At 40.4% G+C, this 14,464-nt stretch overlaps 1 protein-coding gene across 1 annotated transcript in view; it reads left to right on the forward strand.

The window, feature by feature from the left end:
* The window catches only part of LOC133857573 (uncharacterized), a 56,852-nt gene that overhangs the window by 33,230 nt on the left and 9,158 nt on the right, over positions 1–14,464 (forward strand). The window contains exons 9-14 of the mRNA XM_062292841.1: positions 1,598–1,705; positions 2,274–2,374; positions 2,989–3,054; positions 3,147–3,234; positions 4,021–4,081; positions 6,165–6,228. Of these exons, the coding sequence (XP_062148825.1) occupies positions 1,598–1,705; positions 2,274–2,374; positions 2,989–3,054; positions 3,147–3,234; positions 4,021–4,081; positions 6,165–6,228 (488 nt within the window). The remainder of the gene's footprint in view (positions 1–1,597; positions 1,706–2,273; positions 2,375–2,988; positions 3,055–3,146; positions 3,235–4,020; positions 4,082–6,164; positions 6,229–14,464) is intronic.

The raw sequence follows: 14,464 nt of genomic DNA on the forward strand, positions 1-14,464 counted from the left end.
ATCCTCAATCTCTATTCCTTCCTCTTATAAGAAGGCGTTGGCTTCATCTGGATGGAAGCATGTTATGGATGAGGAAATGAGTGCACTTCACAAGAAAGTGGCCAAAAATAAAAAGAGAAACCAGATCAAACAAAACCAGCATTGGCCAAAAAGGAGAAACTGAATTTGGTGAATGGTGAATAAAAGTGGCTGGCTGAAATTGGCTGTAAATAGGCTGAAAGAAACCTGAACCAGATGATATAAGTTGTGAACAGGCCGAAAAATGCTTGAACTGGAATGAATTGGATCTGAACCGGCCAAACAACTTAGATCAGAATTGGCCGAGTCAACTTGGGTAGACCCGAATGAAATACGATGAATTGGGTCAAGCCGATTCAGATGAAATCCATATCAATGAGTCGGGTTAACCCAACTGGACTCGATCTGAACCTATTGTTGGATTGGGTTGGCCGAACTGGTTTATTAAATTTCCTTGGTTGGACTTGTCCCTAAACAAGATTGAAAATGATACAAATCCATCACTTATCTCATTTTCAAATCTACCATTTGATTTGTAGGACCCACGTTGGGTCCAACAAATCTAATGGTGGATTTGAAACTTGGTTGTGTGGAGATAGGTAAGAGATGGTTAGGGGATGGATGTCTATCATGTCCCAAACAAGATTATGTGGATTGTGTTGGCCTGATTGAGAATGAGCTGGAGTAGATTAGGTGGATCTGTATGTCTGATTCAAATTGGGCAGGACCAGATTTGGTTGATTTGGGCTGATCTACATGTGGCCCAAACTTGAGACATTCTGGAACTGAGATATCCTTGATGAAACACTGGTAGGGTTTTCTATACACCCTGACAACCACCTCAATAGAACTGATAGCCCACTAATCTGAAAACTTTCATGCATAGAGAACGACGACAAGAAATTTTGACCGCCTTAGACACTGACAAAGGTACTGTAAGTCTGTAACCACCTTGGAACACTGAGAGATCAAACATTCATACATTCCAATAGTCCTCATGGATAAAGCCAACAACCATGAACATCAACATCAAAAAGAGACATCTGACCATCACACACTTTGCAACTGATCACCACAGCAGCTGTTGACTTGAGATCTGCTGCCTACAACTCAACAATGAGACACATCGACTTTAACCACCAAAAGGATGACGATGGAGATGTCACCATGAGCTTCATAAGGAAGACACCAGCACTTTTCTTCAACCGTGATCGTCAGCACTTGTAACTAGAATGATATTCACGAGGAAGAAAATATGAGTAAGACAATAGATAACCCTTTTATTATATATCATAGAGATACAATGCTTGAACTATGAAAGAATCAGACGACATTCACAAGATATCAATTTATCTTACAAACGTGATAAAGATAACCCTAATAATGAGATAATCATAATCTGCTCTAACAATATATATAAAATACATTTCATGTTTATATTCCCAAATTTGTGAAGTTAGTGTAATGCATTTATATTCTGAATATTTGGTCTTGAGGAGTTCTGGTGTTATATTTCGAATGTGTTGTTTACCTCTTTCTCTAGGTCTAATTTTATATATGATGTGCTTCTTTATTCCAGGTACTGAATTGGGTGGATTTCGCTGCAACCAGAACGCTGTCCATCTACAGTGTCATGCATGTGGAGGAATGATGCCTTCCCGCACCGATATCAGTGTACCACAGCACTGTAAGTTTTAGTGTGTGCGCGTCTGTTTAAATCCTCGTTTCTGATGAAGCTGTCTTTTCATCAAATAATTTAACTAAAGCAGGCTAAGTTTCTTTTTTTTTTGATAAGTAAGAAAACTTTATATATAAGCGTAAGGCGCTCCTAAGTACACCGGGAGTATATACAGGAACAGCCAAAGCTAACCCATAAAAAGAAAAACCCAAACAAACCCATAAGGACCAACCCTAAAACTCATATGCAGCACCTACAACACCCAAAACCACAAGAAACCCAAAGCCCCAAAAACCCCAACATTCACCCAAATCTGCCCAAAAGCACCTAAACCCAAGGCTAAGTTTCTCTTCTAGCTTGTAACCTACAAGTTAAAAATAATTTTACTTACTATCAGAGTTTGACTGGTTGAACCACAACATTGATGTTTCTAAACTTGGAACCCAATTTATCTTTGAGCATTTATTAAGATTGGAAGATGAAATGATCCACTAGATATTTACTTTCTTTTGGTTTAGGGGTAATAGAGCATCTGTTTTGATCCTGCTAGTATTTCTATTTGCTTACTCTCTTACAGGTTTAGGATGTGATAGAGCATTTTGCGGTGCTTATTGGTATGCTCAAGGGCTTACGAGAGGTGACTTTCACCCTATTTGCAGTCATGAGGCTTTTAAACCAGTATGTGCTACTTTTTTGCTCAGTTGCTTTATCCCCCTATTATTGATAGTTATCTGGTTGCATCAACGTATCCTGATATAAATGGTATTGAAGTTTTCCATATGGGGACAATACAGCTTGTTTTTCATCTTACTATGGATTCGTGTTACTGTACAGCTGATGTTTCTGATCTTCACTAATAACCATCCATTGATAAGGCATTCTTTTTGTAGTTCTTTTACAAAACAATTCTTCACATGACCATGCTTGTTTTAGGCACTCGTCGTTCATATCTCCCTTGTTCATATTATTTGCCGGGAATACTCCTAGGTCTTAATCTAATTTTTTATGTTTATCTTACATCCCATTCTGTAATAGATTCCATATACAAATATCCTCGGTTTATTTCTTTTTTCTCCCAGGAATTCCTTTGTTTTAGCCTTTGCAGTGAAGAAAATTATGCTAAATGATTACCTAATTGAACAATTGATCAGGATTTGGTATTTTATGTACTGCATCTTTACTTTTTTGAAGACTTCTTTCATACCAACAGTAATCATACGTTAGAAGTGATGACACACTCGTCACTAGAGCGATGGGTTTTATGAGTAATATATTCTTTGTAAGCTTTGCAGATCTCAGAACGTACTATTTCTAGGATTCCTGATGCTGTGCATGAAAATAATCGGCATGAACGAGATGTATGGGTTTCTCTGTACCAAAATATTAAAGTATTTTTGTTTTTGTTGTTCACAAATGTTTTGATATGACTAACATCTTAGTGGTTCCCTAGATCACAGAGAGGTGTATCGTACAGATGGGCAAAACATTGCAGAATGTTATCTCAGACTGGGTTGTGAAGTTGAACAACAGAGAAATTGGCAAGTTGATAAATTCTTAGCTTTTAGTTTAATGGTTGAAAAATGGAGTTTGTTAGGTTCCGAAATTCTGATTTTTTAATCATGATGCTCAAATAGATCATGTTTGTTTTGATGCTAGTGGGTAGTTCATCAGCTTTCATAATGCATTGTTTCTTTCCTCATCCTACCATTAATAGAAGACTATGCTTCTAATTTTTTTACCCATTATGGGTCTTCATAGGTTTTGATGCTTGTGAGCTGCTGATCAACCTTACTCATTCTTTGTTTTCTCATTTATTGGTGAAAGAGTAGGCTTCAAAAATTTCTGCAAGTTATGGGTATCTTGAAGCATGCTATGATTCTGATATTTTATTTCTTGGGGTTTCTGTCGAGGAAATAATACCCAAGATTCAGAGTGGAATGAAGTTCATAAAAGAAAGTGGGGAAGTAAAAGATCATTATACATTTCTATGTGACACTAGCTCTTGGGCTCAGGTCATATCCCAATGTTCCTTGTTTTTCTCTTACCATTTACTGAATCACTGCAATGCACAGATTACTTATGCTTCTTTATTTTACACTTGGCACTACTTGTAGGTCCTCTAGGTATAAATACTTGTGGTTCCTTAATTTTTGTTTTTAAATGTTCCATTGCATCATGTGTAGACCTGGGTTCTACTCGAATATAAGTAATTTCTTCTATGTTCTTCTGGTTATCATAGAGGTCTGATATAATTTAATCCTCAAATATTCTCACTTAAAATGGTACCTTGTTCTAATTTAGAGGTAATTTTGTTTTCTTCGCAGATCGAACAAGGATGCCATTGATACATGCTGAGATGATTTCTGCTGCAACGCATATTTGCAAGTAAGTTTTATTTTGCATCTGAGGCATTTTTGGCGAATGAATTAATTCTCTGCATGTAGTTGCTTATTGTTCGATAAGAAATGCTACACACACTCCCACTTCTACACTCCCTGACGTGGCACTAAAAACCACTATTGGATCCAAAATCCAATAGAAAGGAATCCAATTCTATTCAGTTTTTTTCAAAATTATCTTTATTGTTTATATCTTTTTAGTGTTTGCTATTCATCTTTTAAATTTATACTTTTTGTAGTATTTATATGATGGTATTTATTTTTGTATTTGGTAATTAACATCTGTCATGAACTAAGGTTGCGCTAGTCACATTTGCTCAATATTTGCAAAGGGTAGTCACTTTTGGAACTCCACGTTGTCACTTGTATAGCCTAGATCCACCTATTGCATGACTAATCTGGGGCTTAACAAGTAACAATACAATGTCTTCACAATCTAATACAATTCAATCCAAATCAAGGTATCAAAATATCCTTGCCTTATCGAATCTTTTATTTTCAAGAATAGACAATCGTGTCTGTAGGGTGTTGTATTTGCATCCTATATTCATACTAGTGCCTCCTAGGTGTAAACACAAATGGATTTTAAGATGTGACCCCACTACCAACACACTTTTCAAAACAAACCGCAAAACTCTTCTTAAAAAAACAAAACACTTCTAAAAAAAGATTCATTAATATTTTTTTGGGTGCAGAGATTGTCTATGTATAATTTTTTTCAGGTGGAGAGGTAGTTGGTTACATGTACAAAAATTTAAAAAGAAAAAGCTGGCGTGCTGCTGGTGCTGGTGCTAGTGGCCGGCTGACCCAGGAAGGTGGCGGCCACTAGACAAATCTGGCAATCTAGCAGCAGCCGCCAAACATATTTGGCAGCCCCGTGGTGGCCGTCAAACAGATCTGGCAGTCTTGCCGCTGCCGCTAGACTGATTTGGCGGTCCCATAGTGGCCTCTTGACAGATCTAGTGGCCTGTGGCGGTTGCTAGAAAAAAATGGCGGCCCGGCAGCGGCTGCCAGACAAATATGGCGGCCCAACAGCAGCTGCCAAACATATGGCAGCCCTGTGGTGGCTGCCAAGGCCACCAGATCACCTCCACGGTGGTGCCGCCGCCGTGGAACAGTAGCCTTTATTTTTGAATTTGTCTTTTATATTGTAAAAGCATTTGGTAAGTTTTTGTTTTTCAAAAACAATCTTCAAGACTTTACAAAACGATTTTTTTTTTGTGGACCCCACATACAACATTTTTTTTTTTTTTTTGTTGCAAATGTGGCTCCACAAATCAATCTTAATTTTTTACTTTTTATTCAAAACTGTTTTCAAAGTCCAAAATACTTCTCCACCACTTTGTTGAAACATTACAATGTTTTGTGGGCTAAAATTGTTGAAATTTGGATCCTACCTAGGATCAGTGGTGGCTCTTCCGAATTGGATCATAAGATCGAATCAAGGGTAAGATTTTACACACTATTAAAGCCCTACGAATGATGTAGTATTTGATAACAACTTTTTTAATCTAAAATTAGTTGTTTAAAAACTGATTTAAACTAAGAAGTTTAGCAGTTTCGAACTAATGAGTGTCTACTATCTTAACAATTAATCTTTGAAAGAAGAAAGAAAGAAATAACTAAAATCTTAGTTAAACCTGCATCAAAGTTTCTCTTAGTTTATAAATGTAACCAAATTGATTACCTTCTAATTTGCAATCAGTGTCATGAAGACGTCCAAACAAAAAAAATCAGTCCTTTTTTTTATACTGATAAAAAATATAAAACATTTGAATAGTTTGTTGCACCAGAACCAAACAGTTTTGAGTTTGTAAGATCATACAATCGCAAGATTTTAAGATCTAGATTGGGATTTTAATAATTATTGGTGTTTGGGGGGGGGGGGGGGGGGGGGCGCTGTATATTGTTCTGGAGCTTATGCAGTTGTGATCCAAACAATATTCGAATATCATAGAATGAAGCTCAGCCATTGGCCCAAACTGGTTGCTGCATTGGAATGTTGGGTTCATGATTTCTGCCCCCATAAAATGTCAAATTTTTATTGTGAATATTTATTTTGGATGCAGAGATTGCTATGACAACTTGGTCTCATTCCTCTTGTACTGGTTTCGGATTTCCATGCCCAAGCATGTAAGTGTCTTTAATTTTTGAATTTCCATGGAAGAATATCTGTTGTGCAAAGGTACCACGGAAATTAGAGAACAGTTTTTGGAAATATTCTGATGATTGAAAACCTGAGAAAAAAGGGACAAAATAATTGTGGACCTGTTGTATGTAAGGATTATGGTGAGATGGTAGACCATTGTTACATTGTGCTATGGCAAGAGTGTTGTTCTTGTTAGCTTTTTGTTTATTTTGGGTGTGTTGGGTAGTGCCTCGGACTGTTCATGGAAGTGTTTGCTAGCTGGAAGGGAATTTAAGTCTTCATGAGAGTGGTGTGAGTTAGGGGTCAAATCCACTTTGGATCATGTGGACAACTTTGGAGTGAGAAAAATACCGTACTTTAACAACGCCGAGCTGAACGGGAGCCCGCTGAGAGGCATTTCCCTTCGTTCATTATCTGCATGCTTTAGGCAGTATATATTGCAATTCTGTTAGGAAATGAACAAGTAAAGGTTGATTGAGTCGGGTATCTTGGGTATTTGGATAGGAGTCTTATGTCCATGTTATTGATTTGTTATTAGTGTTGTTAGGTTAGGATTCTTGCTGGACAGTTTCAGTTATTAATGTTTAATGTTTGTTAGGAGTCTTGCTCCCTTAACGTGGCCAATGTTGACAGCAAGAGTAGATATATGCTATAGGTATCTTTAGCTTTATCTGCATGGTTATGTTATTGCTTTCAATTAGATTAGTAGAGTCCTATGTTAATGCTATCTTAGATAGCTTTATAGTGTTAGTGTCGTGAAAGGAATGTTCCTTTTGTGGTTCGATCCTACTAAGGTCATTCATCTATTTAAAGAGATGAACGTTGTTTATTAAAGTTATCAAAGAATTAATCCAAACCTTGCGTTTGACAAAGAGTCCCAGGATCTTCTAATTTCCTACCGCTAGTTCTTCCAAAATTAGCAAAATAGGTAAGAGCAAGAAGCAGAATTCTGCTTTTATTCTTCCCGAAGGTCGAGTTATTAAATCTGTTACACAATCACGTAACAATTTGGTATCAGAGACAGGTTCGTCTACAATGGCCGATCCACGAATGGACCGATTGGAAGCCCAAATTCCCAGTCTTCAATCCGTGTTAGAGAAGCTCATGAAACACAGTTCAAATCAAGCCAAAACATTGGCCGACAATTCCAAAAATATGGAAGAAATCAACAATGTTCTATACCAAAGCGGAAAGAATGTTGGAGAAAATTTTACATCCAAAAATAAAGACAAGATAGTCCACAACTCTTCAACCGCTCCAAAATTAACAAAGCTAGATTTTCCAAGATACAACAGGGAGGATGATCTGACGAGCTGGATTTGTCGAGTAGAGCAGTTCTTTGAGTTTCAAAGAACTGAAAACCATGAAAAGATCCTTAATGCGGCTTACCACCTCGAAGGAGAAGCTCAGATGTGGTATCAATTAATCAGTGAAGGCGAGGAAATCCTAACTTGGGAATCCTTGAAGGTAGCACTCGACATCCGCTATGGCCCAACCGTGTATGAAGATCATTTCGGCAATCTCACAAAGTTGCAGCAAACCGGGACTGTGAAGGAGTATCAAATGCAATTTGAACAACTCCTGAGCCGTGTGGGTAGAATGTCACAACCCCATCAATTGGGATGTTTCATCAGCGGGCTTAAAGGGACTCTGAAGACCGAGGTACAAGCCTCACGCCCCAATTCCTTAACTGAGGCCATCGGCGTGGCTAGGCTTTACGAAGCACGTAATTTCAGCATGAAGAAATCTCCCATTTACGAAGACAGACGCATAGGACTCAGAGATGCGTTTCCTCCATTGCCATCATCCAATCTGACCCGCAACAAACCAATTCCAAGTTGTCGTCTCTCACCAGCCGAGATGCAAGATCGCCGGTCAAAGGGGTTATGCTTCAATTGTGACAAGAAGTTTATTCCCAGACATCGATGGAAAAAATTATTTGTCATAGAAGGAATATACACGGAAGAGGAAGAAGGTGCAGGAGACGATGACCATGACAATCAGGATTGGTTTGGGGAGGAACCGATCATATCCCTCCAAGCTTTGACAGGAACTCCAAATCTGCAGACGATGCGTGTAGGTGGGTATTTGGGTAACTTGAAGGTGATACTGTTGATGGATTCAAGAAGCACCCACAATTTCCTCAACCCTCAAATAGGCCAGCAGCTGGGATTGAAACCCAAGGAAGTAGGACGGATGAACGTAACAGTAGCCAATGGGGAGAAAATCGGCTGCACCGGGTTGTGTCCAGCGGTCTTAATTTGGCTACAAGGTGAGCCCTTGTTGGTTGATTTTTTTATACTACCTATGGTTGTCTGTGAAGTAGTCATGGGTACGCAGTGGCTGCGCACATTAGGACCAATTTGGTGGGATTTTACTATGTTGTTGATGAGGTTTAGATGGAAAAATAATGAAGTGGAGTTGAGGGGTATTCGGCCTCCAGTAAATCGTATAGTAGAGGAACAAGAGATGCAGAGGGAGCTGAAGAAAATAAGGTGCGGTTAGGTGTGCCACGTTCAACCTCGCCCAAAAAGGAACCATGTTCAGATGCGTTTACATGCAATTGTGCTTGGGGCTCAGCAAACAGGGGAAGATTCAATGGACCAACAGGTTTCTACCATCTTGAGTGAGTTTGATGAATTATTCAAAGAACCACAAGGATTGCCCCCTACAAGAAGCCAAGACCATCAGATACGGTTGACACCTAGAAGTGGACCAACAAATGTCTGGCCCTACAGGTATCCCTACTACCAGAAAAATGAAATTGAAAAAATGGTTTCTACTTTGTTACAATCAGGGGTGGTTCAACCTAGCGCTAGTCCATACTCCTCACCGGTGTTATTAGTGAAGAAACATGATGGGACTTGGAGGCCTTGTGTAGATTATTGTGCTTTAAACCATGTTATGGTGAAGGACAAATTTCCAATTCCCGTAATTGATGAGCTACTCGACGAGCTTAGTGGAGCACAAGTTTTCTCCAAATTGGATCTCAGGTCTGGCTACCATCACATTCGCATGGCAACCAACAACATTGAGAAAACTGCATTTCGAACTCATCACGGTCACTATGAATTTCTAGTGATGCCATTTGGGTTAACCAACGCTCCCTCAACGTTTCAGGCTCTCATGAATGTGATTTTGTCACTTATTGCGAAGGTATGTCTTGGTATTTTTTGATGACATCTTAATATATAGCAGGACATGGGCTGAGCATAGGCTACATCTCCGGGAAGTGCTTGGTATTTTACAAACTAATCAATTGTTTGTACGCCGAGAGAAGTGCCAATTTGGGCAAGGTTTGGTAAGCTATTTGGGTCACATGATTTCCAGCCAAGGTGTGGCTATGGATCCAGGAAAAATTGCAGTCATGGTGCAATGGCCCAAACCGACCGACATCAAGGCTCTAAGGGGATTTTTGGGATTAATTGGCTACTACAGAAAATTTATTCCGGGCTATGGAACAATTGCCGCACCTCTGACGCAGTTTCTAAAAAAAGATGCCTTCATTTGGTTAGAAGCTGCCAGCCAAGCTTTCAGCAATTTAAAACAAGCCATGACTACAGGTCCAGATCTTGCCTTACCTGATTTCAACAAAACATTTGTGGTAGAATGCGATGCATCAGGCATGGGAGTAGGGACGGTCCTCATGCAAGAGTCTAGACCTATTGCTTTTTTTAGTCTGCGATCAAAGGTAGAAATTTATCACTTTCCACCTATGAAAAAGAAATGATGGCTCTTATTGCAGCAGTTCAAAAGTGGCGTCCATATTTACTGGGGCAACGCTTTGTAGTTCGAACCGATCAAAAAAGTCTACGTCACTTGCTGGAGCAAACCATTACTACTGATGCACAGCAAAAATGTTTAGTGAAATTACTTGGATATGATTTTTCTATTGAGTATAAAAAAGGTTTAGAAAATTCAGCTGCAGATGGCCTTTCAAGAATAGACCATTGGACGTTAACAGCCTTGTCTCTCCCAGTTCCTCATTGGGTAGAACCTGTTAAGGAAGAAATCATGCAAGAAGAGGAGCTGAAAAAAATGGTGGAAAGCATCCAATAGGGCACGGCTTCAGGTTCATGGAGTTTTAAATCCGGATTGATTTTTTATCAAGACCTCATCTATTTACGCGTTCAATCCCCGCTAACAAAGGCCATAATTCATGAGTTCCATAGTGGATCGCATGAAGGGTTTCACAAAATGTGGCATTGCCTCAAATCAGTTTTTTATTGGCCTAGAGCGTGTGCACAAATAAAATCATATCTAAGGGAGTGTGATGTTTGTCAGCGTAACAAAATCGAGCTCATGTTACCAACCGGGCTACTTCAACCTTTGCCAATTTCTACCTCAATCTGGAGTGACATCCATGGATTTCGTAGACAGGCTACCAAAGTCAGAAGGTAAATCTGTTATCTTTGTGGTGGTAGATTGATCGTCAAAGTATGCACATTTCAGGGCTCTAAAACATCCATATTCAGCCCCTTTAGTGACTCAAGAGTTTTTTGAACAAATTTTCAAATTGCATGGAATACCCTCATCTATTGTTTGTGATCGGGATCCAATTTTTACAAGCAATTTTTGGAAGGAGCTGTTTCGTTTACAAGGTACTAGTTTTAATTTTAGTTCGGCGTACCATCCCCAAACTGATGGACAAACTGAGGTAGTCAATAGAACCTTGGAAATGTTTTTACGATGCTTCACAGGTGATAAACCAACAGAATGGGTTCAATGGTTGCCATGGGTGGAATACCCTTATAACACAAGTTGGCATTCTAGTACAGAGAAGACGCCCTTTGAGTTGGTGTACGGTCGACCTCCTCCAAATTTGGTTTCGTATATTTCAAGTACAGCTCGGGTGGAGGCACTGGGAAAAACTTTGGAGGAACGGGATGAGATTTTGAAAGGCGTTCGACTCAAGTTAGCGCAAGCTCAAAATCGGATGAAACAGGTTTATGACAAGGGTCATACAGAGCGGGAATTTCAGGTGAAAGATTTGGTTTATGTGCGCCTACAACCCTACAGGCAACATATTGTGGCTAGGAGATTGAATTTGAAATTAGCAGCAAAGTATTGTGGTTCCTATCATGTGATACAGAGGTTGGGAAAGGTAGCATACAAGCTTGAATTACTGGTGGAATCTAAAATACATCCGGTGTTTCATGTGTCTTTGCTTAAAAAACATTTGGGGCCAACAACAACATTCGGCAGTTAGTTACCCGAGGAACCTTATGTTGAACGTGTGATAGTTCCCCAAGCTATTTTGGACTCTCGAGGTGTAGCTCACAAGAAGGAAGTTTTGGTTCACTGGCACGGCTACAATCCTGCAGATGCTACATGGGAGAAAAGCAATGTTATGGAACAGCAATTTCCGGAAGTTGTTCTTGAGGACAAGGACTTTTTCAAAAAGGGTGGAATGTTAGGGAATGAACAAGTAAAGGTTGATTGAGTCGGGTATATTGAGTATTTGGATAGGAGTCTTATGTCTATGTTAATGCTTTGTTATTGATTTGTTATTAGTGCTGTTAGGTTAGGATTCTTGCTGGACAGTTTCAGTTATTAATGTTTGTTAGGAGTCTTGCTCCCTCAACGTGGCCAATGTTGATAGCAAGAGTAGATATATGCAGTAGGTATCTTTAGCTTTATTTGCATGGTTATGTTATTGCTTTCAATTAGATTTGTAGAGTCCTATGTTAATACTTTATCTTAGATAGCTTTATAGTGTTATTGTCTTGAAAGGAATGTTCCGTTTGTGGTTCGATCCTACTAAGGTCATTCATCTATTTAAAGAGATGAACATTGTTTATTAATGTTATCAAAGAATTAATCCAAACCTTGTGTTTGACAAAGAGTCCCAGAATCTTCTAATTTCCTACCGCTAGTTTTTCCAAAATTAGCAAAATAGGTAAGAGCAAGAAGCAGAATTCTGCTTCTATTCTTCCTGAAGGTCGAGTTACTAGATCCGTTACGCAATCACGTAACAAATTCTATCTTGGATTCCATTGCTCTTTCAAATTTTTGGTTGTGACCTTGAGCTTGTAGTATATTCATCCTATGTACTTACAAAAGATTTGTATAAGAAGCTGTATTGTTCGCTTTGGGTTTCTGGCTGGTGGATATTGTGCTTGGGTGGCTATCTTTTCTGGCGATGGTCGTTTGAGTCTTTGGGTGTGCTTGGAGATGGAGAAGAGGTTCTTAGTGGAGTCGAAATCCTTTGTGATTTCGGTCTTAGATGGGGCGTCGATGATGAGGGTGGAAGAGAAGAGTAAAGGTTTCCTCGGCGTGGTTTCACTGAGCCTCCAATGTTCCGCTTGGCTAGCGTCGACGATGGAGGATTTATTGGGTTTCTCTGGAGAGTCAAAATTTGTTAAATCTTTTAGGGAGGGGTCGAAGATTTTGATTACTCGAAGAGGTGGGAACAAAGCAGGCCTGTTTCTTGAGGCGTCGGTGTTTGGGTTGGGCGGTCAGAGAGGTTTTCTTCTGATCCCCGAGGGTCGTGGAGGGTGGGGTTGGCGGAAATTTCCGGGGAGATGAGAAAGGCTTCGGATTTTCTTTCTGATTCGGTGGGTGGAGAGAGTTTTTCCTTCGGTCTCGATAGAGAAAGAAGGGTGCGCAAAAAAGGGATCCAAAGATGGATTTGTGTACTAATTGGACGAAGCCTTTGTTTTGCAGAAGTGCTGAAAATGGGTTCGGGCCTTGGTACGCTGGTGATGTCCATCGTGGGTGAGCGTCCTTCCCGGTTGAAGCCGCCGTTGACGGAGCTGTGTCCCCTTGCTATCCTTCCAGCGGTGAGGTATGCGGAGCACGAGGCGTTCAGATCAGCGGTGGATTGCTTAGCATTGGAGAATCCCCCGTTCGACCCGTTGAATAAGAAGCCGTTGGTGCCTCCTTTGATTGTACCAATGGTCAAGAAGAAAGTGCTATGTTCGCAGGGTAAGAAGCTTCTCGGTCATTAGGTTTAGAAACTCGAATTTCCAAAATTTGAAAGTTCAAAATTGCGTACGTGGCACAAGTTGGGGGTTGGTTCTGACCTGGCATTGGGTTGGGCTGTAAAGAAATTTCTGGACCGGTTTGTCGAGTCTGGGCTGGGTCGAAAACATTTTGGTTTTCTCGTGGCCTCCCGGTTTCTGCTGAAACCTAGAGTTCCTCGTCCGTCGAGTGCCCTGCCAGAGTCGACATCGGAGATGTCTTCTGGGTTGTTTCTAGTTCGTTCTCCTTCTGGGGTTATGGAGGTTGGCTCATCGGGTGCAACTGAGGTCACGGGTCCGGCGTCGTCGGCTTTTTTTGGGTGCCCTTTTCAATCGGAGTCATCGTCGACGCAACCTCCTAGTTTGTCGTCCCTGGTGGCTGCCGATGGTCCTTCCCCTGGACCTGTTCCGGCGTTTTTTGGGCCGGAATATGATTATGTGGTTTCGGGTTCTGAGATTTCAGGCTCAATGTCGTTGGTGGATACCATTAATGGTGTGGGTATGGCATCGTCGGTTTCGCTTGGGAGTTCTCAAATGACGAAGATCTTGCCGTCGAAGGTTCATGGGGCTATTCTGATCTCTTCGGCTGAGTTGGGTGCAAAGTCAATGCCAGAGTGGGATCTCCTTTTTTTTTTATAAGTAAGAAGATTTTATTAAAAAAAGCGTAAAGCGCCCTAAGTACACGGGAAGTATACAGAGGAATAACCCAGCTAGCCCACAAAAACAACGGAAAGCCAAAAGACAAAGAAAAGCCCCAAAAACCCAAAAAAACAAAGGTAAGCCCTCAACAAACACCCAAGAAGCAAAAGAAGCACCCCAAAACCACAAGAAACCCAAAAGAACCCACAAAAAAGGTAAGCCCCCAACAAACACCCAAGAAACATAAGAAGCTCCCCAAATACAATAGCAACCCCTACCAAGCACCCAAACCTGCCCCGAAAGCCCTCAAACTAAAACCCCCTACAACATGAGAGCTTTTCCTTTACAACGCTTGGAGGAAGTGCTAGCATCGCCATAATTGATGGAGCTCTTCAAATTCAAGAGCTCCCTCTTTGTCTTTTGGCGAGCAATCATCTTGTCCCGATGGATATCTTCTTTCAAGGCATCCAAGATTGCCAAAGACTCATCATCTTGAAAACCATCCATCTCCTAGTCCAAGGGCAACCCCTCCCAAAAATCATTGTCCTTCTCCCAAACAACAATCTCCCCATTTTGATCAAACCCAACAGGCCAATTACGAGATTGGGAAAAGCCATTA

The sequence above is a fragment of the Alnus glutinosa genome, chromosome 14 (genome assembly GCF_958979055.1).
Source record: "Alnus glutinosa chromosome 14, dhAlnGlut1.1, whole genome shotgun sequence".
Classification (NCBI taxonomy): domain Eukaryota; kingdom Viridiplantae; phylum Streptophyta; class Magnoliopsida; order Fagales; family Betulaceae; genus Alnus; species Alnus glutinosa.